Source organism: Cheilinus undulatus, linkage group 6 (genome assembly GCF_018320785.1).
Source record: "Cheilinus undulatus linkage group 6, ASM1832078v1, whole genome shotgun sequence".
NCBI classification, from domain to species: domain Eukaryota; kingdom Metazoa; phylum Chordata; class Actinopteri; order Labriformes; family Labridae; genus Cheilinus; species Cheilinus undulatus.
The window spans coordinates 18,094,594-18,122,305 of NC_054870.1; the positions used below are offsets into that span (position 1 = coordinate 18,094,594).

The 27,712-nt window shown below is 38.3% G+C and overlaps 1 protein-coding gene across 2 annotated transcripts in view; it reads left to right on the top strand.

Annotated features, from left to right (window-relative positions):
* LOC121510579 (echinoderm microtubule-associated protein-like 6) overlaps nucleotides 1–27,712 on the top strand; it is a 144,663-nt gene that overhangs the window by 49,640 nt on the left and 67,311 nt on the right. For both annotated transcript variants that reach the window (XM_041788659.1, XM_041788660.1), the window contains exons 2-10: nucleotides 11,094–11,253; nucleotides 14,507–14,605; nucleotides 14,688–14,756; nucleotides 16,341–16,526; nucleotides 16,939–17,074; nucleotides 23,693–23,766; nucleotides 24,130–24,257; nucleotides 26,843–26,980; nucleotides 27,146–27,287. In XM_041788659.1, coding sequence (XP_041644593.1) covers nucleotides 11,094–11,253; nucleotides 14,507–14,605; nucleotides 14,688–14,756; nucleotides 16,341–16,526; nucleotides 16,939–17,074; nucleotides 23,693–23,766; nucleotides 24,130–24,257; nucleotides 26,843–26,980; nucleotides 27,146–27,287 — 1,132 coding nt within the window. The remainder of the gene's footprint in view (nucleotides 1–11,093; nucleotides 11,254–14,506; nucleotides 14,606–14,687; nucleotides 14,757–16,340; nucleotides 16,527–16,938; nucleotides 17,075–23,692; nucleotides 23,767–24,129; nucleotides 24,258–26,842; nucleotides 26,981–27,145; nucleotides 27,288–27,712) is intronic.

Sequence of the window (27,712 nt, forward strand, 5' to 3'; positions counted from 1 at the left end):
TGGTGGTGGCTGATGATTGGCTGAAACTGGATAGGTGGAGAATTGATAGCTGATGATTCTGTGAAGAGGGCAGTGATGTGGAAGTGGATGGGAAGGAACTAAAGGCAGAGAAAGAATCATAAAAAATGGGAACAGAGTGGTAATAGGCTTATAATGGGGGAGAGACACCATGCTACTGGTTAGATGAGGCTAGTTGGTGAGAGAGTTGATTTCCCAATGACAGCCTCCATATAGCAGAAAATGTGAGTGTGCATACAAGGAAGACATGAACGAGGAATACTGTTGATTACAACCATAAGGGAAGAGTGCTTCATCTATCTCTTGCATGGGATATATTTTACATCCACCTGAGCAACCTTTCATAGTCTGTGTTTGGGAAGGGGATAACCTTTAAAAAATGTTGATTGGACAAACGTGTCAGTCACATTCGTTATGGGCCAGTCAGATGACCTGGTGAGTAAACTACATAACACAAGCTTAACAGGTGGGCATTATTCTTGTTTATTATCAATGGAGCCTGTTAGTGAATCAAACTCATGCTAAAGCTAGTCGAGAGAAAAGTAAAAACATCTGTCCTTTCTTGGCTCTCCTTTCAATAGAGAAATGTTGTCTAGCTCAGATAAAAAAGCCACTATAGCTTCATCTAAACTGATCAACTCACTGACAGCCTTTGTTTGCAGGCTTGCAGTAAAATTGAACCCCACCCATATAGCTATTGCCTTGTTCTCTTAAAATGACACTGATTGATCCATTCATTCCCAGATCGGACTCAGATGTTTTAGATTTAAGTTTTGTAAAATGGATCTGCCCAATGGAATCCATCCAACCCATCAGCTTTGCAAGGTTATCAGTCATTATCTTTATTAAAGTGCTTTAACACAGAATTATAGAAACAGTGAAAAGGAAGCTTATCTTCAGCACGTTTGCATGGTAAACATCATTTAAAGATTTGTCAGTAAAAAAGAGGCCTTTTGTGCAGTTTGATACCACCATCTCTCATTTGAAGTGACTTCTTTCCTCTTGATGCTCTTGGGTTTCGAATACATGGGTCAGTCATAGTCATTGAACAGGGCGGGTGGATCTGACACAGCGCAGTCCCTAGATCCAGCCCTCTTTTTGCATTCTTCGTATAGAATGAAGAGAAAATAGCATTGGTTCAGCATGTAGATAAAAGGTTAGCTACATAGCTAATGTAGCTTAAGCTAAGCTCACAAAACACCTAAATAAGCTATGTGTCTACATAACTTAGTTAGCCTTAGCCATGTGTGTTAAAGCTCACATTGCTAAAGTGAATTGGCTGTATATGATATAGCTACGTAGCAAACATAGGTAAAGCTAAACTCATAAAGCAGCTATGTAAGCTACAGATATGTTACCTGCATGGCTTACTTAGCTTAGAATAATTTGCTAAAGCTAACCTAGCTCCATTAGCTCCCAGTAACGTTTATTTCATAGCATGCATGCCAGACCCCTCTGAAAAAATGGGGTGATCCTTCAAGCTCTGGATATACATAACCATTTCTACTTCGAGCTATTTTGTTTCAAATGCTTGTTTGAGATAAAAGATCCAACATTCATTGAAACAGCATTAAATTTAGATATTAGACAGCTGTGGTAGTTATCAAACTCTATTTACAAGGAAACCATCTACATCTTCCTTTGACAATCGTGCAGCCATCTTGCCAATGATCTTCAATGCAAAATTCCCATTCCACTCAGTTTGCAGTGTGCCTCTGGAAGACACACATTTGAAAACTTAACCCTATCCCTCAGTTCCAACAAGAATCACGACACCCTGCCCCTAGACATGTATGCAGAAAACGATGAGGTAGGGCTTAGTTGTAAGGGCAAGGGGTATATTGGGACAGAAACTGAAAATCTGGTCTCTCTACAAGAGAGCTTTACACCATAGTTCATCATCAACATAATTTAGAAAGATAAAACATCATTTATTTATCCAATCTATGAAGATAGTGAAGTCTACTCTGTAGCATATTGTCATTGATTTTAATTTTAATTGATATTAATTATGTCCTGTTTAACATGAAATAAGTGAGCCATTCCCTAAATATACCTGACATTAAGATGATAACATTTTTATGGCTTATAATCTTGTATAACATGAGAAAAATGTAGCTTTGTGCTTCTTATCATAATTCAAACCCTTCAGCATTCAGGATGGAATTGGACTTCTTTTAACTTACAACCATGAGTTTTGGCAGAAATGTAGTTGTAAATGTGTGAAGATTCAGTGCAATGACTTCAGGCGAAACACTTCTAATTTAAAATCACGACAAATGAAGCAAAGAAAAGAAGATCCCATCTGATGTGTCAACCTCGTATCTACTGTATAATCGTGATTCATGGAGACACACAACACACACTCGCCTTTTGCTTTGCATGGTGGCCCTGTGATTGGTCTGTGTGACAAGCTGTGAACTATAAGATAAAGCCTTTTCATTTAAAGTAATATCCGTGGGTGTTGAAAGAAGATTTGGTACGTGTGTGTGTCCTTCACTCGAATGGTTTCCATTCAGCGTCTCCTTTTATTCTCATCTCTTTCACTCTCCCTCCCACACAGACGTGATCTTATCTCCACACTGAATCTGTTTCTGCACATATTTTACCTTTAGACCACTGAAGACCTTCACAGGTTTCCTGCTTGTGTTTGGTTTGAAGGTTGTGTAAGCAGGATTTTGATTTACGTCAAAAGTCAGACAGGCAGAGTGAGTCAGAGACCTGAAGTCACCTCCTATCTAGCCTTACATCTTGTATCCGCATTGGCTGGAAAAGTTATTGAACAAGGTCTGGCTTCATGGTTCATGGTTTTCTACTCTGTAATTTTTACTGACTTTGTTGTGGAAGCTGCTAACATTAACTGTTTGATATGATTATACAGGTTAGCTCACAGACTAACACCAATATAATTGTATTTAACAAAGTTATTATTTATCATTTTTGTTGTTTTGTAACATCTCAAAGAAGAAAAATTCATTTCTTTGAGCTTTTTCAACAATTTCAGGATATCTAATGTGTACATTTTAGCTACATTAAAAACTTCAATAAGATTTTTGTTTTTCATTACGAAATCCTTCTTAAACTGTGTTTTATTCACCCTGACTCTCGTCCCTGACTGCTCATACTTCACTCCTGCCTGGCTGGTTTCTAGTGTAACCTGATCAATATTTTGGGGATTTCTTGCCTTTAATAGAGAGATAAGACAGTGAATATAACAGTGATGAGACAGTGGGAATGACATGGGTAAAAGGGCCATGGGCCTGTCATGAACCTGAGCTGCCAGCGTACATGAGGCGCAACCAAAACCACATGGCTATCTGCACCCTTAAACAATACATTAGAGGTGTAACAGGTCGGAAAAATTTCGGTTCGTAGCTCGGTTTTGAAGTCATGGTTCGGTACATTTTGGTACATTTCGGTACTATAATCAAAGTGAATAAACAGACTTTTTCTTTTGGAAATTAAATTGTATCAAAATAAATAGGCTGAATAACTTACATTTAAATTATTGATACTGCTGTAATCTCCTTCCAAATGGTCTTCAATGAAAAAAATTAATACATGAATTTTTGAATTACTAAGTTATTTTAATTGATATATTGACATATTTATACCAATTCCTTAAACACTACAAATTCCCAGCCAACTTGAACACATCATCATAAGTAAGTTAGCTTGTTAAGTATGCTAATTAGCATCTATCCTGCTGATTTCAATACAGACTTCAGCACTGGATGACTTTTTTAACCAATGGCACCTACTACAAAGTTTGGGAGAACTTTTTACAGCTCATCTTGGCGGATAAAGAGTTTAGAGCTGTGTGAAATCTGATGATAACTTTACATATGACGCAGCTGCAGACATGATGGAGCCCCCCCCTCCTCCGAGGCTGACAGTTGAAAGTACTAACCTGACACGCCAGATGGTCCATCTGGAAAATCTTGCATAGACAGCGTTTTATCAAAGGGAAGAGCCTTTGAAAAAAAAAAAACTCAGAGGGTGATTGGATGAATGTTCTGTCTGTCACATCTTCACGAGCCAATCAGAGCAACAAAACACATTGACATCGTAGCCCCTGCCGAGGTGCGTCACTACTGAGGAGTAAACTCCATAGAGAGCTGCATAACGCAAACCATGGTGACTGTCGAGACGTCAGTACACGACTACTGTTGTTTTTGAAAAGAAAACAACTTTCAGCTTTTCTTTGTTTCTTCTCTTATTGCAGAGATGTTGTCAAGTTCTGATAAAACTGGCGCTATAGCAGCATCCACGCTAATGTACAGTGCATTGTACTGCCCCTTGACACTGATTGGTCCTGTCACTTTCTAACCTGGCCCAAACTGTTCAGATGGGAGCTTTACAAAATGGATTTGCCAGTGAGGAACACGGAAACCGGCGAATCCATCTGCTTTGCACGGGTATGAAAGTACCACATTACAATTAATTTGATTCACAAAGCCAGAGCACCATTATTATAATTAAAAGATCTTAAATCATGGGAAATTCATAACCGGCTGGTGAGACTTTTGTTGTTTCTCTTCATTACAGTGATGTTCTTGTTTGAGTGGTACCTTTTTTGAAATGCTTTGATAGATCCACTGGACCAATGCTGTCAGCGACACAGCTGCTGAATAATGTCAGTGCTACTGTTGTTGTCTTTGTCCACTGTTGTATTTTACTGGAAAACAAAGTGTTCCTAAACAGGATGCTTTTATCTGGGAATATTCAGGCTGTTGCTGTTGTTTGCTGTGGTTGTGTGGTTGCCAGGACAGTGTGACAGTGTGACAGTGAGTTGTGGTCTGGCAGAATGTAGGGTTCCATGGAGGTCAGTAAAACATGGCTTATCTTATATTCAAGCAATTAGCTACTTACTCAATTTTCAAATCAACTTTTTATTAATTGTTTCAAAATGTAAACCACTTCTCCCTTAAATGGTATGCAGTGTTGATTTTTTAGTCTTAGTCTTAGTCTTTAGATTAAATGCCTGTTAGTTTTAGTCTAGTTTTAGTCATTTCTACCCTTTACAGTTTTAGGCTAGTTTTAGTGGATGAAAGCTCAAAAACATTTTAGTCTATTTTTTTTTCCATAAAAAGTCCTCACTTTATTTTAGTCTTAACTTTTAGTCCAAGCATTTGCCCTCTTGCATGAATCTGGTACCAATCCATCACAGAGTGTGCACCCTGCCAAACCTGGGGTCCCTGCTCTCTACAGCTGAGGGGAAGAATCGCTGCAGATGCATAGCATTTTGCAGATTTACCCACAGTGGAGAAATGTCATGGATTTTGAAAGTCAGACAAAAACACATTTGCATTTAAGTCTAGCTTTAGCCATCGTGACATAAACTAAACTTACTTATAGTTTAGTTTTAGTCATCAAAGATCTATCTTTGGCTAGTCTACCCATGGAAAAAAGGCTGTCGACAAACATGTTTAGTCATAGTTTAGACTATGACTGCTGCTACTATAGTAGTTTAGACCAATGTTGGTCTTATTAAGTTGTTCTCTACACTTAAAGTATTGCTTTGTGTTCCCTCCATACACCTGCTGGAAATACCTGCTTCACTTCTTTTTTATCTACTATTTTATCTTACAGCACATTCAGAAAGTACTCAGACCACCTTCACTTCAAAGAAGATGTGTTATGTTGCAGCCTGATGCTACAATTGTTTAAATTCAGTTTTATTCTCATTAATCTACACAAACTACCCCATCACGACAAAGTTAAAACAGAATTCCAGGATTTTTGGAAAATAAATAAAAAGCTGAAATATCACATGGGCACACTGTAAATACCTAGAGCCTTTTGCAAAAACACTTGTAGCTCAGGATCTCTCAGTCTTTCCTGAGATGTTTCTACACCTTAATTAGAGTCCATCTGTTGTAAATTAAAAGGCTTAGGCATAATTTTGAAATGCACACACCTCTATATAGAAAGCATCACAGCTGACAATGCATATCAGAGCAAAAACCAAGCCATGAGGTCAAAGGAATTGCTGCAGAGCTCAGAGACAGGATTGTTGCAAGGCATAGATCTGGGCAAGGCTACAAAAAATCTGTTTCAGTGAAGGTTCCCAAGAGCACAGAGGCCTCCATAATTCTCAAATGGAAGAAGTTTGGCACAACCAGGACTTTTCCAAGAGCTGATCTCCCTAGAAAACTGAGCAACCGGGGGAGACTGACCTGAGTAAGAAAGGTTTTCCACCCTGTCCTTTTTCCTGAGGTTCTTCCTGTGTAGCAGGGAGTCTCCAACTGTGAGATGCATGTGGACAAAAAGCAAGTGAGATTTCAGGGCCAGCCTGTCCTTAATGTTTTTTTTTGTTTTTGTTTTTTGTTTTTTTGTTTTTTTTTTTCAATTTCAGGACTGCATTTGTGAAGAAAATAAAGTTACCAGAGAGTGTCATTTGGTGTGGTTGTATCAGTTGAACTTGCCAGTCATGTGTTTTTAGGGGATGGAGATAGAAATGGACTTAAATGAATTAATCTTGGTTTTTCAAAATAAAAGCCCTAGCTATGCTGTCAAAAAAAAAGAGGTTAAAGATTCAGAGAGTAAATAAGATCATAAGAAGATATGTGTTCAGGTGTGTGTTTGTGTGTTGCAATGTTTGACCTTGACTCCACAGTTGTCAGGCTCAATCCTCAGCTCTCGTGCCCTTGGCAATGTGGTAGTCATGGCAACCACGGCAGCTAGAAGGCTCATTGGCTGGCAGGTTGGGGAGGAGAGTGGATGTCGAAGGGTCTGTGTGTGCGTTCCCAGCGCAGACAGGCATCCCTGAGATCAATGGTTGCTTAGTGGCTGACACACCTGCTCTATTTCTGTTCGATTTTTTCCTTTTATTTCAAACAGACTCCCAGTGTTTTACAGCGCCGCCAACAGCCATAACCTTTCCTGACTCCACACTCACACACAAACACACAAAAATGCACAGAAAGTATAGCTACCTGTGACTTTTTTATTTAGCTTCCCACCCTTGTTGCTCTTTAACTGCTGAATAAAGTCATAGAGCAGATTTTTAACATCTGCTTATGCCACATCTGGTTCTTAATAGAGAGAGGAGACAAGGTCAGACACACACAGAGAAGCATCAGGGATCATTACACCATCAACAAAGCGAGACTGTGTGTTGATAATAATGCCATTAAGCAGTGGGTGTATTTATAGCAGGCTCTTTGTAAAGGAGAACACACGCTGACCCTCAGAGAGATGAAGCGGGGAGAGAGAGCAGACAGATTTATAAAAAAAATTATTTTGGGATGTAATAGATGAGTTAAGAGGGCTCTTACTTTACTTCATTTATTTATAGACGCATGTCATTTTCATCCTGCAATACTAATGCAGATATGAAATAAACATATTGCAGTGTCAGAAAAAATAATCCAAACATCTGTGTCTATTTATAGATGCCCCCTTAAAGACACACTGAAAGAAAAGAAAGAGAAAAGGGCAACAGCTATTGCAATAGTGCTAATCCTAATCTATGTGTGGCTGTTGTTATTTTTAATGTGTTTTAAAAATAACAACAGCCACTCTGACACTTTTTCTATTAAAACCTTGAAATTACACAATAAAAACAGAAAGAAAATGACACAGACACAAGACTGCACAAGACATGAGAGCAGACATGTTTTATAGCATGATATTTAAGCATCCAGTCTGACACTCAGCTCTTAGGGCTTCATTTGCATTAGTAGGACATGGTCTGGGCATCAAGCTTGATCTTTGGACAGCCAGAAAGCTGTAGTCTGTGAACCTGAAAAGCTTTGAGGTCGTAAATGGTCAAAAATGATGATGTGGGAGGTTGTCCATTAAATGATTTGAAGGTTAGAAAAAAAGTTAAATCCTAAAATTAATCCTTGGATGTACTGTGATGGCCCTCTGGCTGTGATGAAGCATGAAACCAATCAAAGAAAGTTTAGTAGAAAGGTACTCTGGCAGTGAGGTTTTGTTGAACCCATGGACTGTATATAGTCCTGTTTACTCGGGTACAGCACACCTGAAAACTTCACATTACACATGGAAACAAAAACAACCTGGCCCAACTTTACCCTGTTCAGGTCTCTACATGAAGGTCAGGGGGCGTTGATGTGATCACAGCAGAAAATATTGGAGTGGCAAGTGGGCTGATGACAGTTATATCCTGCTTTGTTATGTATTTGATTCACCAGCATGTTTTCTGTTGTCGGTACTGTATATATATATATATGTTGAACTATATTGCATATATCATCTGGAGGTCTGCAAAATCACAGTCTATTTTAGAATAAAGCTGTGAAAACCAATGTGTGTGTATATATATACATATATATTCTTTTTTATTCATATCATATATATAGTTTTTTTTATGCTGGAGTTTATATCCCTCTTAAAAATGTAAACCCTTTTATTTAAAAGAAAAAAAAACTGATTAAACATTGTCAAAAAATTGTGTCAAAGTGGTTAAAAAAAACATGAGGTTAAAAAAGGGTTAAAATAGGTTAACAGAGGCAGAAAATGAGTGGCAAGTGGCAAAGACGAGTCAAAAGTATCAATATCAGGCAAAAAAGTGCTGAAGATGGATTGCAATTGATATAACTGGTTCTGAATCGAAAAATGGTGTATCAAAAGGGGTGAAAAGGGGTAAAGAGAGGCAAAAATGGGTTAACAGACGCAACGGTAGACAGGAGCACAGTGAATGTGGCACTGTTTCAAAAGCTGAACTGTTCAAGCCTCAAACATTGGTCATCAGCTACATTTGTACAAGGGCCAAGGGTCCCAGTGCCAATCCCCTAAAGTGCAGCTGCCACTAGGGGGCGATTGTGATATTTTGGCTATATATTTCTGGGGCTGGTATTTGTCATCACTGGGTTTGATGCTAAAATGCTGTGTTGTAATTGGTGGGGAAATGGTCAGGAAACCAGTCTATTGTGGTGGTTCTCTGGCAGGAAAAAATGAACTTTCAAAGTACCTAGAATTTAAAGCCTATTGAGATTTTTTGAATAACATACCCTAAATACCACAACATATTTTTCCTCTACACATTTTCTGATTTTAAATTTCTTCTGGGGGGCGGATGGGAAGCTGTGGCGGGCCTGATGTGGCCCCTGGGCTGCCAGTTGATGATCACTGGCCTAGAGTATTGAAAACATGGCAACAAAAAACAGCTGACACCTAGGATGTTTTTGTGCCCAGGACTGTATTGGTTTTGCATTGAATATGAGCGGCGTTGGGTAGCGTTACTTTTGAAACTAACTCGTTAGATTACTGTGTTACATACTGAGAAAAGTAACTTGTTACGTTACTGCATTACCTACTTCTAAAACTAATGTGTTAGAGTACTTTTGCGTTACTAAATATTAAAACCCTTTAGCCACTCGTTCCACTCGGCGGTTGTAAAAACAACAGATAACAACCGCACATCTGCATTTGAACATGCAGACTCTAATGCCAATGTACAGCCTAATTTACAGCCCATAATCTGTGTCTCTGCAGCCTGGGAACACCGCTAACAGACAGGAAAACCTTTACAGGTCTTTAACATGCTCACAATCTGACAACAAGTTGAGCAGAGGCAGACAGAATCACTCCAATGCTGTGAGTAATAACAGCATGTAATTGGAACGGCTGCAAAGCTGAGTCAATGAAAGCAAACAGAGCTTTTAAACTTACATTTCACCATGATGCTGTTCTTGTCCCTTTTATCCAAAAATCCATCATAATGGGGATAATTCCACAGGTGCCTGCTGTCCTCTCTGTCATCTCGCTGGCTCAACAAGCTAACAATGCGGCGTAATGACACAGAATGTTTACCTTCTGCTGGCACGTGCCAGCATGACTACAGGAAGAGAGAAGGACAAACAGAGCAGATGCTTCAAGGCACTTCCTTTTTTTCTTTCTCTCTTTTTGAAGCCACGGAAGAGAGAGGAAATTTGGGATTGTTCTTTCAGTACTTTTATGAAAATGTAACTAATAACGGAATTACTTGAATTGTAAAACTAACGCGTTACGTTACTTGTTACATCAAAAAAGTAATCTGAGTACTCAAATGGATTACTTTGTAACGCGTTACCCCCAACACTGAATTTGAGTGCCTCCTGTTCAAAAACCAGCTCCTATCCAGATGATGTCTGATGCTTTAATGTTCCCCCCATACCACAGAGATGCAGGCTGTTAAACTGGCTTCTTTAGTCCAAAGGACACAGTGCCTGTAGTTTCCAAGGAATTACACATTTTTAACCATCTGACCAAAGAACAGTTTTCCATTTTGCCTCAGTCCATTTTAAATGAGCGTTGGCACAGAGAAGACAGCAGCATTTCTGGACTGTGTTTCTGTGTGGATTCTTCTTTGCATGATACAACTTTGACTTTCATTTACAGCACTGTGAACTGTGTTTGACAAACACTGATTTCTGGAAGTGTTTCTAAGCCCATGCAGTGATTTCCAGAACTCCAGATTCTCTGAATCTTTTTATATTACCTACTGTAGATGGTGGTACATTCAAAGTCTTAACAATTTTAGTTGAGAAACAATTTTAAAAGCAGTTTTTCACATACTGGGGAACCTCTGCCCAACTCCTCGTCTCTTACATGCAGTCATGTAACAGACCTGTTGTCAATTAACCTTAGTAGTTGCAAAATGCTCCTCCCTGCTTTTCCAGCCTTTTGTTGCCCCGTCCCTACTTTTTTGAGATGTGTTGCTGTCATCAAATTCAAAATAGGCTAAAATTTTTCATAAAATGGTAAAATGTCTCAGTTTCAACATCTTATATGTCGTTTATGTTCTATAATGAATAAAATATTTGGGTTTCTGTGGTTTGCAAATCATTGAATTCTGTTTTTATATAGATTATACACAGTGCCCCAACTTTTTCTGAATTTGGGTTGTACCTCAGTGCTCTTAACTGAACAAGGATGATGAATGCAGGACTCTTTCTTTGTACAGTTTTTTTTTCCACATGTTGCCTGTATTTAATATTAAGAAAAGGATCTGACTTTTGATTTACTGAACTTATTCCACGATTGATCAGAAATTTTTACCAATCAGAAGAAGAAATGTTGATCCTGTTTATTTTGTTTAATCGTCACCTTCTTTTACCCTTCAGTCTGGCGCTGCACCCAGAGCGCTCCCTGGTGGCGACAGGTCAGGTGGGGAAGGATCCCTACGTATGCGTGTGGGACTCCTTCACTGTACAGACCGTCTCTCTGCTCCGCGACGGACACACACATGGCATTGCCTGCCTCGCATTCAGCTCTGACGGACAGGTGACACACACAAACACACACTCCCACACACACACACACACACAAAGAGGGTTTGATTGATGATGTATAATGTGATTCATTCAGCAGACCTCAGTGGGTGTGTTTGAGCCCACCAGATGGTTTTTGTCATTAAAGGACACTCATGTATCAACGTAAAGGTCAGAGAAGAATAATGCTTCACATGCACACACTAACACACAAAGACAGGGAAAGAAAGAGGAAAGAATGATGGGAAAGGACAAAGTACAATGACTGTGATGACAATAGATATCCATCAATCTATTCACAACATGAACAAAGATAAAACCATAAAGAAAAGTCTCACTGTTCAGTTTGCAAAACACAGTTATGGAAAGAAACTAAGATCAAAATCCCAAAACTAGAATTCAGAGGTTTGATTTAAAAGTTTTAGAAAGAATATGTGCTGAGTTAATAAATTATTGAGTACAGTCATCTCTGTTAAAATCCTGAAGAACCCTAATTGACCTATCACCAAGCCCGCACATTTGGAACACTGCTGGTGAGGGGTTGTGTATGCTGGTGATTTAGCAGCTAATTTTGCTCACACTGTCATCTTAACTTAGAAAAAATATAGACATTCTTCCATCTTTACATTGAGCTGTGTTGTCAGCCTCACAGCTTAATCAAAAGCAGACACTTTGCTGTGTTTTTGTGACATTTAGGGAATGGGATAAAATACATCTAAATCTTTAGCCTCTCAGAATAAATCATACAGAGTTGCCTTCACCACATTTGACCATTTGTATGAGTTATAATGAGATAAATTTCAATGAAACAGTGGAAAATCCAAATTACCAGTGCTTTTCAGTGGAAGTCCAAGTCCACTGTGGAGCTACAAGAAATATTATCAGCTTGCGGCATTGGAGGGCAGCCATAGGAAATTCAATAAAAAAACAAATTAACTAGAACATCACATTACATTTCGACAGGAAGCGATGACTGTACCTTTTATTTTTGACACTAAGCGGTGCTGCTGTGTTAATTCTGTAAACAAACATTTTGACAAGAAGAAAAAATGACATGCTTTTTCATGATTGAGATGACAATGGTAAAGTTATTCAAAACAAACAATAGCTTAACTTAGCACAAAAAGTAAGGCAAATTGTGTTTGGTGAATTATTTCTTTATTGTAAGAATGCTTCTCAGCAATAAGTCTTGTACTGTGGGAAGGATATTTAATTCCCTTTTAAATGGTGCCTCATTTGTAAGGATCATCATTTTTGGGATGAGCAGCAGAGCTGAGTATGTGGGTTGAAAACTTGCCAAATCTCCTCTGCCGATGCCAAACAGCTGATTCTACTGTTGCTCTTGTTTTGAGTGTCTGGTACCTCCAGGTGCTGACAGCCAGATGCCTGGCACCTGGTTGTCAGCACCTGTGAGCATGGGCCCTGCAGTGGTCAGCAGGTGTCTGCTCTTACAATCAGCATGCCCCGTTTGACTGCTCTGGATAGGCTTCATTTAAGATTTGCAGTCAAGGTTAGCAGGACGATATGGCTCCCTTCCCTGATAAACCGGAACAGACTGGAAAGAAAATGGAAATATTTTAATCATGTTCTAAATAAAAAAGTTCATATCAATATTTGAAACAAGACGATTTGAAACAATATTGTCCATCTATCTACTGTCTGTGCTGCTTATTCTGAGTGGTCACAGGGTCTACTAGAGAACGTGCAAACTCCAGACAGAGAGATCCAGACCATCAGGAATATAAAGCAGCAATCTTCAAGCTGTGAGCAACAGTCCTAACTGTGTAGCCCTTGTAAACACTGTTCCACAAAGAAATATGATGTCCTGTTATTGTAGTTTGCTTTGTCAGCTACATCCTCACAATGTCCTGCTCATCCTGTGAAGCCCATGCTGTTCTTTCTGTTTAAATACAGTACTGCTCATATTTCCAGACTGTCAGTGTTACTTTATTTTAAATATGACCAGCACGTTAAAATTGAGGAGAAGCATTTTGCATTTGTCTGCATGTCATTACTTGCCTCAGCAGCTTATCTGTCAGCTGTTAGCAGAGGAATGAGCAAACATCAATTTGTTCAAATCTTATCAAATCATGTAAGCTTTAGAAAAGTGGTGTATAAGCAAATCTAGAAATCAGTATTTAAAGAGCTGTGATATCTTAGAGATTAGACATGACTTATTCTATTAAAACGCACACAAATATGATCCTGTAAACCAGATTTATACTGTAACAACTGTTTGCATCATCACTGACATGCAAACTTTGACATTAAGTCTAGAATCAGCAGTGAACTGCATTGAGTTTGGTTTCTCCTTTTCTAAAGTCATATTCTTTTTGCCCAAATGTAAGAAAAATAAATGACTGAAATGAGTCTGTGCTGTGCAGTGACTATAAAGATCCAAACTGTTGTTTCAGCACTTTTTGCCTGGAGCTGAGGCCTCAGTCACAATAATTTAACATCTCAGAGTAAATCAGAGTAAACACAGAATCAATAAAATAATCATAAATCCACCTTAATAATAAATCAAGAGCTCAGACTTTAGGTGCCTCTGATTTATTATGAAGCCAGAGCACAGAGTCAGAGTTTTCCTCTGATCCCTGAGCACGTTTTATTTATGCTGCAGAGCTGTGGCTCAGATTATTCACACTCAGAGCTCCAGCTGCAAAAATTCTGTCTGGTTGAACTTTTGATTCATGGGAGAAACTAGAAATACTGACTGCCTGATATATGCCTGCATGAGATGTACAATCTGGAGAGTGAATTTATATTGGTTGGTCAAGGAGTTAGTCTTGGAGGGTTGTTGACCCTGACCATTTGCCTCCAAAATCTTCATCCTGGAGTCAGAGTGGACATTTGTGCAAAGTTTAAAAAATCTCTCAGAGTTATTGAGATGTTACAGGCAGACAGAGGTTGAACATGAAGCCCATTATTGTAAGAACTTAAGAACCTTAATTAAAAAAGAATGGGAAAAACACACTGGACCATGTTTTCTATCTAAATATTACATATACATCTATGACATAATGTAAAGGAAAATTAAATTTTCAATATGCTGGAAACAAGTAGTATTGAGAAAATAAATGCCTAAGTTAGGATTGTGAAAAATTGTTTTTTATCAGAATCATGGGATAATATTTTTGTTTAACTGCAGAAAAGTGCTGTTTTATGTTCTCACAATTACCAAATGAGGTAAGGGCTCTCTCTCTCTCTCTCTCTCTCTCTCTCTCTCTCTCTCTCTCTCTCTCTCTCTCTCTCTCTCTCTGTAGCGTTTAGCCTCGGTCGGCCTTGATGCCAAGAACACCGTGTGTATCTGGGAGTGGAAGAGGGGGAAGATCCTGGCCACAGCCACCGGACACTCAGACCGGGTGAGAGAGTGATAAATGCGTGTGTGTGTTTGTTTGTGCATCTTAATGGTCTACATTTGTTAACATTTCTCCTTCTTTCCAGATATTTGACATCTGCTGGGATCCATTTCAGCAAAGCCACCTGGTGAGCTGTGGAGTCAAACACATCAAGGTAACACACACTAACAAACAGCAGCTAATACTGATTCTCATGATAAATTTATGGTGAAATGGTTTAAAGTGCTTTGTAAGAATGAAATGGTTTGTTATAGCTATTACACCTTTGGAATAAAAAAGCAAAACATTTACTTTTCACCTTACAGGCTCAGTGTACATTTGTGTAGCATGTGGTGAAGTGTGCAGAGTAAAAGGTAAAATTTAAATCCAAATTTCACTCCGATAAAGGTCAAAATCCTGATTAAAACTTCACTTAAGACCAATTATGTCAAAGTCTTATGTAGTAAAATATGGTATTTGTTAAAGTATTGACAGTGCAGTCAAATGTCAAATGCAGTTTACTCATAAACCGTGGAAAAACTGCACTCATGTCACAAAGCATTTCTTACATAAGAAGTGAAGCTCAGTGTTAGTTCATGCAGGACATGGAAGTCATATGCCCAGCTGTCTTCAGCTGACGACAAGCTCATCCCAATTATTGGCTCCCAATGCCAATCCCAGCTCTTTCTCTCTAACAGCTGTGTATTTAAATATGACATACTTTTCACTAATCCCTGTGGCATTAATGCTGATGCACCATAGCGCTGGAAAGCTTAACCTCCTCCACCCCAGCCTCCTCCTCTATCACATAAAGCTTGTTGCACCCTCATATGCTATATGAGCATATGTGCTACTATCGATTAATTGCTTTTGAACTAATTTTATTGTATTCAGTACACATTGTCATTAATGTAGCCACCCATACAGGAGTTACTAGCAATGTGCTCCCTGGAAAGTCAAAGCATGCTGCTTGACTAACCCAGGGAGCATCTTTACAGCAGAGCCTTCCCTGCTGAGTAAAACTGTATATCCATTTTTCAATAAAATGGTAAAATGTATGATGAGAGTGTTCTGGACTGATTTTAACACTGATAATTTTTCAGCCTTTGAGTTTTCGTGTCTTAAAAAAACACTGGCTGTTTCATGACTTACTCAAGATAAGATGTGGTTGTAAAGGGAGTTTAATAGCTTATTTAACATAACAAGTATGAGGAGTTTGTCATCCCACTAGGACTTATTTCATTCTTTAGTTCATCACAAATATCAAAAATTACATATTAGATGAAAGTGTAGGAAAAATTGTAATCTAAAGAAGAAAGAGCTAAGAAACAACTGTACCTTGCTGACTGTAGTTTCAGTCTTTCAGTAGCAGTTTTTCCAGGGTGGATGCACCTCTGCTAAACCTTTAGCTTTAGGTTTAGTTACTCTTTAAATACACAGCTTTATGTCATCAAATGAACACAATATAAACCAGCGTTTTGAAGTAGACCGATCTTGTGATATCAGAGATGTTAAAACTTCCCACTTACCCTAGTAGTCCCAACCTACATTTATCCAATTATTGTACATACTGGGAATAAAAAAATACACAGAGTTTTGAAATTATTGTTCAAATGTAATAGCTGTGAAGGATCAAAAGTAAAAAAAAATTCTCTTTCTCTTAAAATCAAAACCCATCACTATAAGAGTTTCAAAAATCACTAAAATGTTACACACTGTCTGACAATTTATCATGAGTATCTTCTCTCTCGTTCTGTAGTTTTGGTCTCTGTGTGGGAACGCTCTCACTCCAAAGCGAGGGATTTTTGGGAAGACAGGTGACCTGCAGACAATCCTGTGTGTGGCGTCAGCAAAAGATGACATCACATACTCGGGAGCACTCAACGGGGACATTTACATCTGGAAAGGACTCAACCTGATACGAACGGTCCAAGCAGCACATGGAGTGAGTCTCATAAATACTATTTTCTTTTTAATAAATGCACAAAGTTTCACAAAATGTGGCCTAAGTTAAAAATTCATAGTCATACTGGACCCTCAGAGCATTCTTGAGAGCATTCACAACTAAGGGACGAAATTAAGGTCTAACTACCTTGATCTTTGACCTCCAAAGTCTAATCTATTTATTCTTGAGTCAGAGTGGACATTGCTGCAAAGTTTGACAAAGATCTCAAGAATCTCATTCTTGAGATAACGCAATCACAAGAATAGCCCAGATGGACGGAAAGCATTATGCCTTTAGCCTTGGCTGGCAGAAAGCATAAAATACTTAAACTGTCTAATGACAGAGAATGTTAGAGATTCTAATCTGCAGTTTTCTGTAAACGGTGTATTTATTCATGTTTGTGTGTACACAGGCTGGTATCTTCAGCATGTATTCCTGTGAGGAGGGTTTCGCCACAGGAGGCAGAGATGGCTGTGTCCGGCTGTGGGATGTTGACTTCAAACCAATCACAAAAATCGACCTGCGAGAAGCTGAGCAGGGATATAAAGGTAAAAAGAAAAAAAAAAACAAGGATGTACAGTGCATTCGGAAAGTAGTCTGACCCCTTTTACTTGTGTCAGTTTTGTTCAGGTCAGACTGATGCTACAGTGGAACAAATTAACTTTCATTCATTAATCTGCAGTCAATACCTCTTAATTTTTGCAGATATATTAATGGTTAAAAAACTGTAATATCACATTGACATAAGTATTCAGACCCTTTGTGAAAACATGTGAAATTTAGGGTTCCTCCCATTTCTCTGGGTCTTTGCTGAGATGATTCTACACCTTGATTGAAGTCTACCTGTGGTAAATTAAATTGATCGGACGTGATTCTGAAAGGCACACACCTCTCTATAGAAGGCCTCACAGCTGACAATGAATATCAGAGCAAAAACCAAGCCATGAGGTCAAAGGAACTGCCTGCAGAGCTCAGAGACAGGATTATTGCAAGGCACAGATCTGGGGAATGCTACAAAAAGTATTGCTGTACTTAATGCTCCCAAGAGCACAGTGGCCTCTGTAATTCTCAAATGGAAGAAGTTTGGTGCAACTTTGAGTCTTTGACGAGCTGGTCATTCTGCCAAATTGAGGGGTCAAGATGGACGACACCTGGAGAACAAGAGAGAAAAGATCCTGTGGGACTTCCAGATCCAGACTGACAAGATGGTGTTGGCTAATGAGCCTTACGTCACACTGGTCGATAAACATCAGAAGACAACGGTAGTGATGAATGTAGCGGTACTGAGCGAGAGCAACATCAGGAAAAAGGAAAGCGATAAGCTTGAGAAAAGGAGCTAAAACGAAGAGCTAGAGAAATTGTGGGGTGTGAAGGCAACAGTGGTGCCAGTAGTGCACTGTATATACAGTGCTTAACAAATTTATTAGACCACCTGTCATATTTGTCTCAGGAACCATCCAGCATCATCAAGTGCTTTAATGCGGACTCTTTCATTTTCAGTCAGCTCTCCACGTTTTACCATTTTGAACAGGAATGAGGAATTTCAAACTGAATTCACCTTTTTATACCCAAATTTGAGCTGGCTCACTAGGCTTCCCTGAAAAGTCAAAAATTAATCAAGCATAACATTCAACCAGAAAACTATTTTTTTCTGTTCAGGAATGCAGGCAAATAACTATAATTTGACATATAATCAAGAAATAATAATGTGCTTTACTATTTATTTTTTATTTTTTTCAGTTTTTTTGTAAATCAGAAAATTTGAAAATTCATGGATAACTATAATAATTATATTTTAGCATTAGAAATATCATTTGGGTTAAAGTGCTTCTACATATTGGTGTATTAACCATTGCAGAAACATAAAAAAATATTTTGGTAATTACCAATGCTGTTAATTTAGGGCAGCTGTGGCATAAACCTTACTTTGGGTGGTGGTCTAATAAATTTATTAAGTGTTGTATATATATATATATATATATATATATATATATATATATATATATATATATATATATATATATATATATATATATTCTGTTTTAAGCCAATGGCATCTCATAAATGCTGTTTTTCCCACCTCTCTGACTCCACACCGACTTTTCCAGACTTTTCCCAGACACTGAGTGTACACTCAGTGTTTGCTTAAATAAAGCAGACTACAAAAAGGGACCAAACACCAAAAGTCTTGTCCCTGGCTTACAGACTCTGCATTACATTTCAAGGCACAGGTATACTTCTACTGAACAAAAGATGACTCCAGTTATAAAAGACAGGTGCTCAACTAACGATCCTCTCTGTGTTTGTGACCTTCTAATCTGTCTGAATCTCCACTTTAACAAAAACTCTAGCTGGTCTAAAAACACCCTGTCTCTGTATTTAAACCTTTCTACAAACTTTATTGAAATCCTGTGAGCTGAAATACTAATGTATTTCTTTATCTAAATCCAACTTTCATCTAGTCTGAAAAGAAAGGAGTGAAAAATTATTTTTCTTAAATCAAAGTCTCTTTTGTTAGCTGAAGGTTGTAATGTATCTGTCTTCTTTTGAGTTCATGCAGAGGAGGTGAATATTTCAACCCTTCACCTTTCTTTCAGACACTTTCTTTTTCAAAGATTGTAATTGTTATCTTCTGTCTTCAGTTGGATGACCCGATTTGTCCTCTTTCTTGTCTGAAGGTGTTTGAGGAAAAGTTTCCAAGTAACAAAGAGAGCAGGGGAGTAAAATATTTAGCAGGAGAGCAGAAATGACCTGATTTTGGAAGAACCCAGAAGTGGTGAATGTTTGAACCCCACTCCTCATTTTTCTCTCCTAAATGCTGCTCCCCAGCTGGAGGTGGAAATGATGTATTTCTTTAGAAAAAGCTGCAGGGGAGAGCCATTAAGCCCCTGGCCTCCTTTTCTGTTAAATGTCTCCTCTCTGAAGATGTCTGAGGAGAAAGTTACTGAGGGAAAGACTTAAGGGAGGAGGCTGAGGGGTTTTATCATGTCACGGATGGAAGCTGCCTCATTTTGAAGAAGTTGGAGGAGATGGGAGGTTAACTCCTTCACCTCTCAAAGAGAGATTTTCAGAAAGTTCAGAGAATGAATAGATGGATTCATCTTTATCAGAAGCGAAGGAAGTCAGAACCTGTGTGACACACGGAGTAAAAGGTCAACAACCTGTTTTCCAACAGAGAAATCGCAATAGTTTTTAATGAGATTCTATACTTGTCTGATTTGAATTTTGCAACATTTGAGAAGTTTAACGAAAGTTTGCTTTATATTTAATGAAAACAGGACTTGATATGCTCACTGACCACATTATTAGGTACACCTGTTCAGCCGCTTATTAATACAAATATCTGATTAGCCAATCCAATGTCAGCAAGTCACTGCATTTTGGTGTGTAGATGTGCTCAAGACAGTCTGTCAAAGGCCAAACCGCGTATCAGAATGCAGAAAACAGGGGATTTAAGTGGCTTTAAATGCGCTGTGGTTGTTGCCAGTTGGCTTGGTTTGATTATGTCACAAACTACAAATTTACTGGGATTTTTTGCACAACCATCTCTAGGATTTACAATGAATGGTGCAAAAAGAGAAAACACTGATCAGCACTTCTTTGACCATAAATGCTTTGTTGTTGTTGAGCACTAATTTTTTATGAATTTTCAAAGTTCTGACTGGCAGAACTGTCATGCCAAATCTAACACTTTTAGCTAACAATCACAGATGAAAGCAGTGTATGAAGCATATTTCACTGCATGGGGTGGCATCATAAGAAAATGTGTAAATCAAGATACCAGCAGCTGAGATGCCAAGCCTCTAAGAAATGGATTAAAGTATAGTCATACGGGAGGAAGAGGAAAGCCAAAAGAAGGATGGCATAACAATAATACTGCTATGAGCCACACATATCATCCAGTTTTTATTTTTTGCTTTAGGGTGTTAAGATGCAGCTTGTTAAGTTTTCCTCTCTGCTGCCCTGCGGCTGCTTTTGACATTTCTGAGATCACATATCAAAAATCTTTGCTTCACTGTTTTTACAGTGCCATACCTCTTTCCAAATTATCTCCAATTTTCCCTTGTAACTCCTCTGGTTTCAGTCTTCTCCAGCATGTGAACCTCCAGGGAAGAGTCTCTAACAAAGTTACAGGAAACATCACACTGTGATTCATGCCGTCAGCGACAGCAGCCGCTCTAAATGGTGGGAGCTGCAGAGCTGAACGGTTTGCTAATTAGATTTTAGATGGTGGAGAACAAGAGTGTGACCGTGCAGTTGGACGGTTCTGATGAAGGAGAAAAGTTTGTGTGTGCTTGTGTGTAGCATCCACTTGTCTTTATAAAAGTTTAAGTTTAAAGTCTTTAACAAATAGACCAGTGGGTGTTATATTGAAGTTTTGATCGACAAATTAGCTAATGCTTAGAAGAGAAAAGAAAAGCCTAAGAACCATGGAGTTACATCTCTTACTATAACTTTGTTCTTTTTTATGCAAATGAATATACCCTCAAGAAACCCTGTATCTTTAACACATCCCACCTAAACTTTTATTGAAGTGAACATTTGAATTAAACATTTTCATAAAACCAAGCTTGGGTTAAGTCTCGCACAGGTAGGCAGAGGAGTTACATCAACTTGATCAATACTTTTTCATATTTACTATAAACAAGTATCTGATAACTTTTCTGGGTGGTTTAAATGGTGCTCAGTGTTTTTGCAGGTCAGATTCTTGGCTTAGCTTTAGTATCCCCATTTACCTTATGTATGGACTAATTATGATATAATTTAAAGATAGGGATTTTACCCATTTTTTTCAGATTTCTAATTTTGCTTTGCTTTTGCAACAGTAGTCACTGTTTGTCTGGTAAAATGTTAGCATGCACTGAATCCTCACATGTCATTGGTATCCCTCCAGTGGAAACTCTGCTAATCTTAACAATCTGTTGCTACTGCTAAACATCAAGAAAAACAACGAAGTTAACAACACCAAAATCAAGTTAGTAAAGAATAAAATTGACTGCAATTCTTACAGAACTGGGTTAGTACAGGATGTAATACTTGTCATTGCTGCACACAGGCATATTTTCAAAAACCAAAGCAAAGTCAAGATAAAAAGTCCAAATCAACTGCAATTCTAAAACCAACCAACTATTCAAGATAACGTTGAACCACACTGCAGGGGAATATAAGGGGTTGAGCCAGTGGTCTTCTGGAAAAGTTACCCCCACTGTCACCACTTTAACAGAGGATCATCCAGGCAGGTTACAGCTAACGTCATGCTAACAGTGTAGCCTCTCATTGTTGCTTAATAATGCACTAACATGTTTTTTTTTTATATAAATGTCTAAATAATTGTTCAGACACATACATATGAAAAACCATAAACATTTAAAGAAAAGTTTAGTAAACTAAAATGTGAGTACATCTTACTCCATGAGCTCCCTCTCTTCACTGGCAGAGTATAGCAGATATCTCTTTAAGAATGTTTGCCACATCATCAGTTTCGACTATGACTTTCTAGAAACAAAGAGAGGCTCAACTAACCCACAGGCTCATCTTACCCCACTTTCCCAAAAAGGTATCTTTCTGAAGGATTGTTAGCTAAAAATACACTAGCTGCTAGCTATCACATAAAGACATGGTGTTAACCTAACCAGAAAAAACTCTGCTTTATGGACTTAAGATAAAGATACAGTTTCAGTGGTGTCTTCAGATTGGCTTGTATTTTCTGTGTTCACAAGAAAAGACAAAAAGAACGTCCCTCTTGATGGTATTCAGGTAGATTCTTTTCTTTTCATGTTTGGGATCTTCTACATGGATCAAGAGGATCTATGAAGAGAGTTCATCTGGCTCTTGACCTTTGTCTAATGGTGGAAAATGACTGTTAACATTTTAATTAAGAACTACCAATTTTTTGGGAGCCATGTTGTTTCCATACAGTTACCACTTGAAGGCCAAGACTTTCCTGTCCACATTTTCACGAATATTCATGGTTGTATGAGTTTTAGGGCAGTACATGTCGATGCATTATAGCTGAGCTACAGTTGGCTGACAAGCTTAGAATTGTTAACAATATAGCTGGCTAAAAAGAAAAAAAGGACTATCTTGGGAGCTATTTTTGGCTTTTGTTTGCATGAATAATGATACAGTGTGCTATAATATTAATCACTTTATCATCAGCAAGATGCAAGTCGGTTAAACTATGCATCATTTAGGCATCAGCTATGTAGACAACTCTGAGTGTGCTCTTATTGGTCACTGCTAACAGAGACAGTAATTTTGTCAATTATTATCTGTGGTTATAACAAAAAATACTGCCAGACATATTTATTTAATCTAAAATAAATAAATGTGTTTACCTTTATTTAGTATGTAATGTGATACTTATGCATACCTCATGCATCATTGGCATTTTCTAAGGATGCTACTACATTTTCAGGTTTGCTTTGCATACTGTTGAAATAAAAAAAAGTTCACAGTTAACATAAAAAAATAGAAGCTTAGAAGAAGATTAATTTAAGGCTTTAGTTGTCTCAGACAAATGGGATTAGCATTTTTTATAAAGGTTTTATAACCTCTCTACTGATACTCATTATCTAGAGTTAATGTTAGAGGTCTAATTAAAAACACCTCCTCATCAATAACCATTGATCTAACACCGTCTGTCTGTTTCTTCAGTTCCCGCTGCTTTGTTTTGTTCTGTTTAATTTAGTCATCCCACCACCTTTATTCATTTATCCTCTGCTTTACTGAATATTTTATACCTTTTTCAGTGTCATTCTCCTAAATGTTTGATCTTCTTTCTTCCACAAATTCCTTCTTCCTTTCCTTTAACACTTTTATTTTTCTTATGACTCTTCTTTCTCCCATGTCATCTTTTATTGTCTATTCCTTCTATTATTCTAAAGTATGTTTGTTATTATTATTATGGATGATATTGGTTGCATTTTCTGTTTTGTTTCCTAAGTGCTGACTTGCTTAGATATTTTTCAGATCTCAGTTTAAAGTTCATCTTTGTTCCTTAGCCTGTGAATTTAATGTACGCATTTGCAGCTTTTAGGTGAGCTCCTGCTATTTTTAAATGTGCTATATTCATACACTTGACTTGTCTTGACTTCGACTCTACATATTTATGATTTTCTTTTCTTTTCTAAGATCTGATTCAGTCCTCCTCTCTCCTCCTATAGGTCTGTCTATTCGCAGCGTCTGCTGGCGAGCTGACCGAATCCTGGCAGGGACGCAGGACAGCGAGATCTTTGAGGTGTGAAAGAAATCCTGGCCTCATGCTGTTAATGCCTGCAGAGACTTTTAAATAAGAGTTTTATTTGGGTCAAATGGCTATCCACTGGCCTACACAGTTAACATTTTGCATTTTTATTTATTGCACCAAATGGATGCTACATTTAAAGCACAGAATGAAGAGGTGTTGAGATTTTACCCTTTGAGAAAGCCAGGCATACAGTTTCCTCCTTCTTAATACTGAGCAAAGCTAAATAGAAACCTTGAACTATAAAGAGCTTTTCACTCAAAAGAACTCAAGTTTAGTCAAATACAGACTCTTTCATTGCTAACTTCAAAGTTTAGGCAGTTCTACGTTGTTTAAGGTGTTTATGTTTGTGCTTAGGTGATGGTGAGAGATCGGGACAAACCACTGCTCATCATGCAGGGACACAGCGAGGGCGAGCTCTGGGCATTGGACGTTCACCCTAAAAAACCTCTGGCTGTCACTGGCAGTGATGACCGCTCCGTCAGGTCAGTACAGGATCTACAGTTTGTGTCGTGTCACATTCACACATGCTGGGAATTAGCCACTACAGGGGAACTTCTGTTTGGGGTTACCTGCTCCACTGGAGGCCTCACAGGTTTATTTGTTTTCCAGTGAGACAGTTTGTGCTGATCAGCAGCATCTGCTTACTGCCTTCTTCCAGCATTGCAGGAGGTTCCTCAGAGACCAATTATATATATTATATAATTATAATAACCAACACAGTCAGCTAAACACACACAGACACAGATGGTTACAGAACAACAGACCAGGGAAGGAGAAGAGGATGGCAAAAAGATGGGAGCAGTTTAGGAATGAGTAACAGGGATGAGATCCCAGAACTATCTGTACTATTTTCTACAGTCATTGAGTAACCATTATCAGTGTTAGAAAATGAAGAAAAAAATACTGGTGCTGTTACTCCAATTAATTATCAAAAAAGGTTCGGAGTCAATATTCACAAAATAATTTTTGACAAACAAGTCTCCTAAGATAGCTAATCATTCCACTGAAAGTTGCTCAAATGTGACCCGAAGTTTCTGCTTCAGGCTATGTTAGTGAAATATTCATTTAACTGTTAGAAAGCAAACCTTAACTATCTATCAAAATTCAATCCAGTTTAAAGAACATTAGAGTGGAGAAGCGAATAATGGTAATGACTTTATATATAGTATATCATACTTTATAAAATCACAGATTTTCCAAGTGCTTCAACATTCAGCAACAGCAAAGAACAAAACAAAGAATCCAAACATAAAAGAAACCAACCCACACAAGCAAGGAGACAAATCTAAAACATCAACACAACACCCAACTGACATAATTAACCCACCTCAAGAGTCACCATAAAATTCACTGTAAGAATCCAGGCAACTCAAGAACCAGTCAACATAAATTGAGACCAGGGGGACCAGGGAAGTAGGATAATATAGCAATTAAAGAAATGAGAGGAATAGAAAGATAAAAACAAATAAAACACATCAAAGCAACTAAAAGAGAAATCAATGAGATGGTAGGAGAGCAATGAAAGAGTTAAAGTAGTGGAACTAAAGGTAGTGAAACAGAGCAGTTCTAATTAGAAACCAAAATGACTAAAATGCAACCATACAAATACAAGTTAGAAATTGAAACAATAAAAGGAGATTGTACATAGATATATATATGTATGTTAATGACATGTAAGGCTTCATTCATTTCACCACCTGACATTTGCAACTGATGTCAGATTGAGAAGGCAAATACTTGGACGTGTTGTTACTATTCCTCCTGTTAGAAAGAGGACACATACATAAACAGGGCAAGGTTACAGTAGTTACTGTCAAGAAGTCATCAGAGTGACTCTGTGACTGTTGAGTGGTTATCAGGGTAACTCTGTGACTGTTGAGTGTTCATCAGAGTAACTCCTTGACTGTTGAGTGGTAATCAGATTCACTCTGTGACTGTTGAGTGGACATCAGAGTGACTCTGTGACTGTTCAGTTGACATCAGAGGGACTGTGACTGTTTAGTGGTCATCAGAATAACTGTGTGACTGGTGAGTCGGATCAGAGTAACTCTGTGACTGTTGAGTGTACATCTGAGTACCTCTGTGACTGTTGAGTGGTTATCAGAGTGACTCTGTGACTGTTGACTGTTCATCAGAGTGTCTCTGTGACTGTTGAGTGGACATCAGAGTGACTTTGTAACTGTTGAGTGGACATCAGAGTGACTGTGTGACTGTTGACTGTTCATCAGAGTGTCTGTGACTGTTGAGTGGACATCAGAGTGACTTTGTAACTGTTGAGTGGACATCAGAGTGACTCTGTGACTGTTGAATGGACATCAGAGTGACTTTGTGACTGTTGAGTGGACATCAGAGTGACTCTGTGACTGTTGAGTGGTCTTCAGGGTAACTCTGTGACTGTTGAGTGGACATCAGAGTAATCTGTGACTGTTGAGTGGTCATCAGGGTAACTCTGTTAACTTTGAGTGGTCATCAGAGTAACTATGTGACTGATGGGTGGTCATCACAGTGAAACACTTGGCCACTTTGAGTGGCTCACAGGTTGTCATTATTTGTGATATGTAATTTTGATCCCAGCCTATACAGGTTTTCAAAAAGATGAATAAAATCTAAAAATCAATTGTAAAACTAAAGGGAGTGAGTGTAGAGAAACTAAAATCAGGATGATGAGATTTCATGTGTCAAAACCAGTAAGAACTTGAGCTTTTGCATTTTTTACTAGCTGGAGGTGAGAGAGGGATCTATGGTTGATGCCAGCAAGTAGACAGTTACAGTAATGTTTTTTGAAATGTCTGATTGTGAGAGCATTGGTCAAATCTTTGAGGTGAAATATGATTGTACACTTGTTATCATGTGTAGTTTGAAGGTGAGGTTGTAGTCCAGTGTTACTCCTAGATATCTGGCTGATAGCCTCAGGTTTTTGGATAGGTATCAGGAATGCTGATGAAACAGATGGAGTTTATTTGACCTAAAACTATTATTTTTCAGTTATTTGATTTGTCATGTGGTCTGTGTATGGTACTGGATGTATCCTACTATCTAACAGTGTGTTTATATGCATGTGTGTCAGGTTGTGGAGTCTTGTGGATCACGCTCTCATCGCTCGCTGTAACATGGAGGAGGCAGTGCGGAGCGTGGCGTTCAGCGTGGATGGATACCAGCTGGCTCTGGGCATGAAGGACGGATCCTTCACTGTGCTGAGAGTCAGGTAGCATCCACACACACAAACACATCCACACACATAAATACACACAGACACCAACGGATGCAATATAAGAGAGAACAGAAAGACAAATAAACATGGGCTAAATTAAAATCTTGTTGCTTTTTTATAATGTGGCATTAACAGGGTGTTTTTCTCTGTCTGTCTCAGAGACATGACGGAGGTTGTGCACATCAAAGACAGGAAGGAGGTGATCCATGAGATGAAGTTCTCTCCAGACGGAGCATACCTTGCTGTCGGCTCCAATGATGGACTTGTTGACATCTATGCTGTTGCCCAGAGATTCAAAAAGGTGGAAATTTTGGCAGATCCACAGGCTACAAAATAAAATGACCTCAAAATAACTACAAAAACTGAAGCTACAGTGCAGCTGCAGAGATTCCTATTGATGTGGCTGCATCAATATGAAAACAGATTTCTACAGAGTAATGAGAATTTAATAAAAATATGTAATGTAAAATAAGTGCATAAATAATCAGCCCCTTTAAAGTGACTGACCTAATTCAACAGTGGACCAGCTAATTGGGTTCAGATTTAGATTCTCTTTATTGTCCCACAAAGGGAAATTAGTGTTGCAGCAGGAGCACAAAAGACAAGGTACACAATGACAACATCAGCAGTGAAACAGCGCTCAATTAAAAGCCTAAAAGTCAGACATAATAAAAATAATACAATATAAGAAACGCCATACAAAAAATCACTAATAAAAATCAGTCC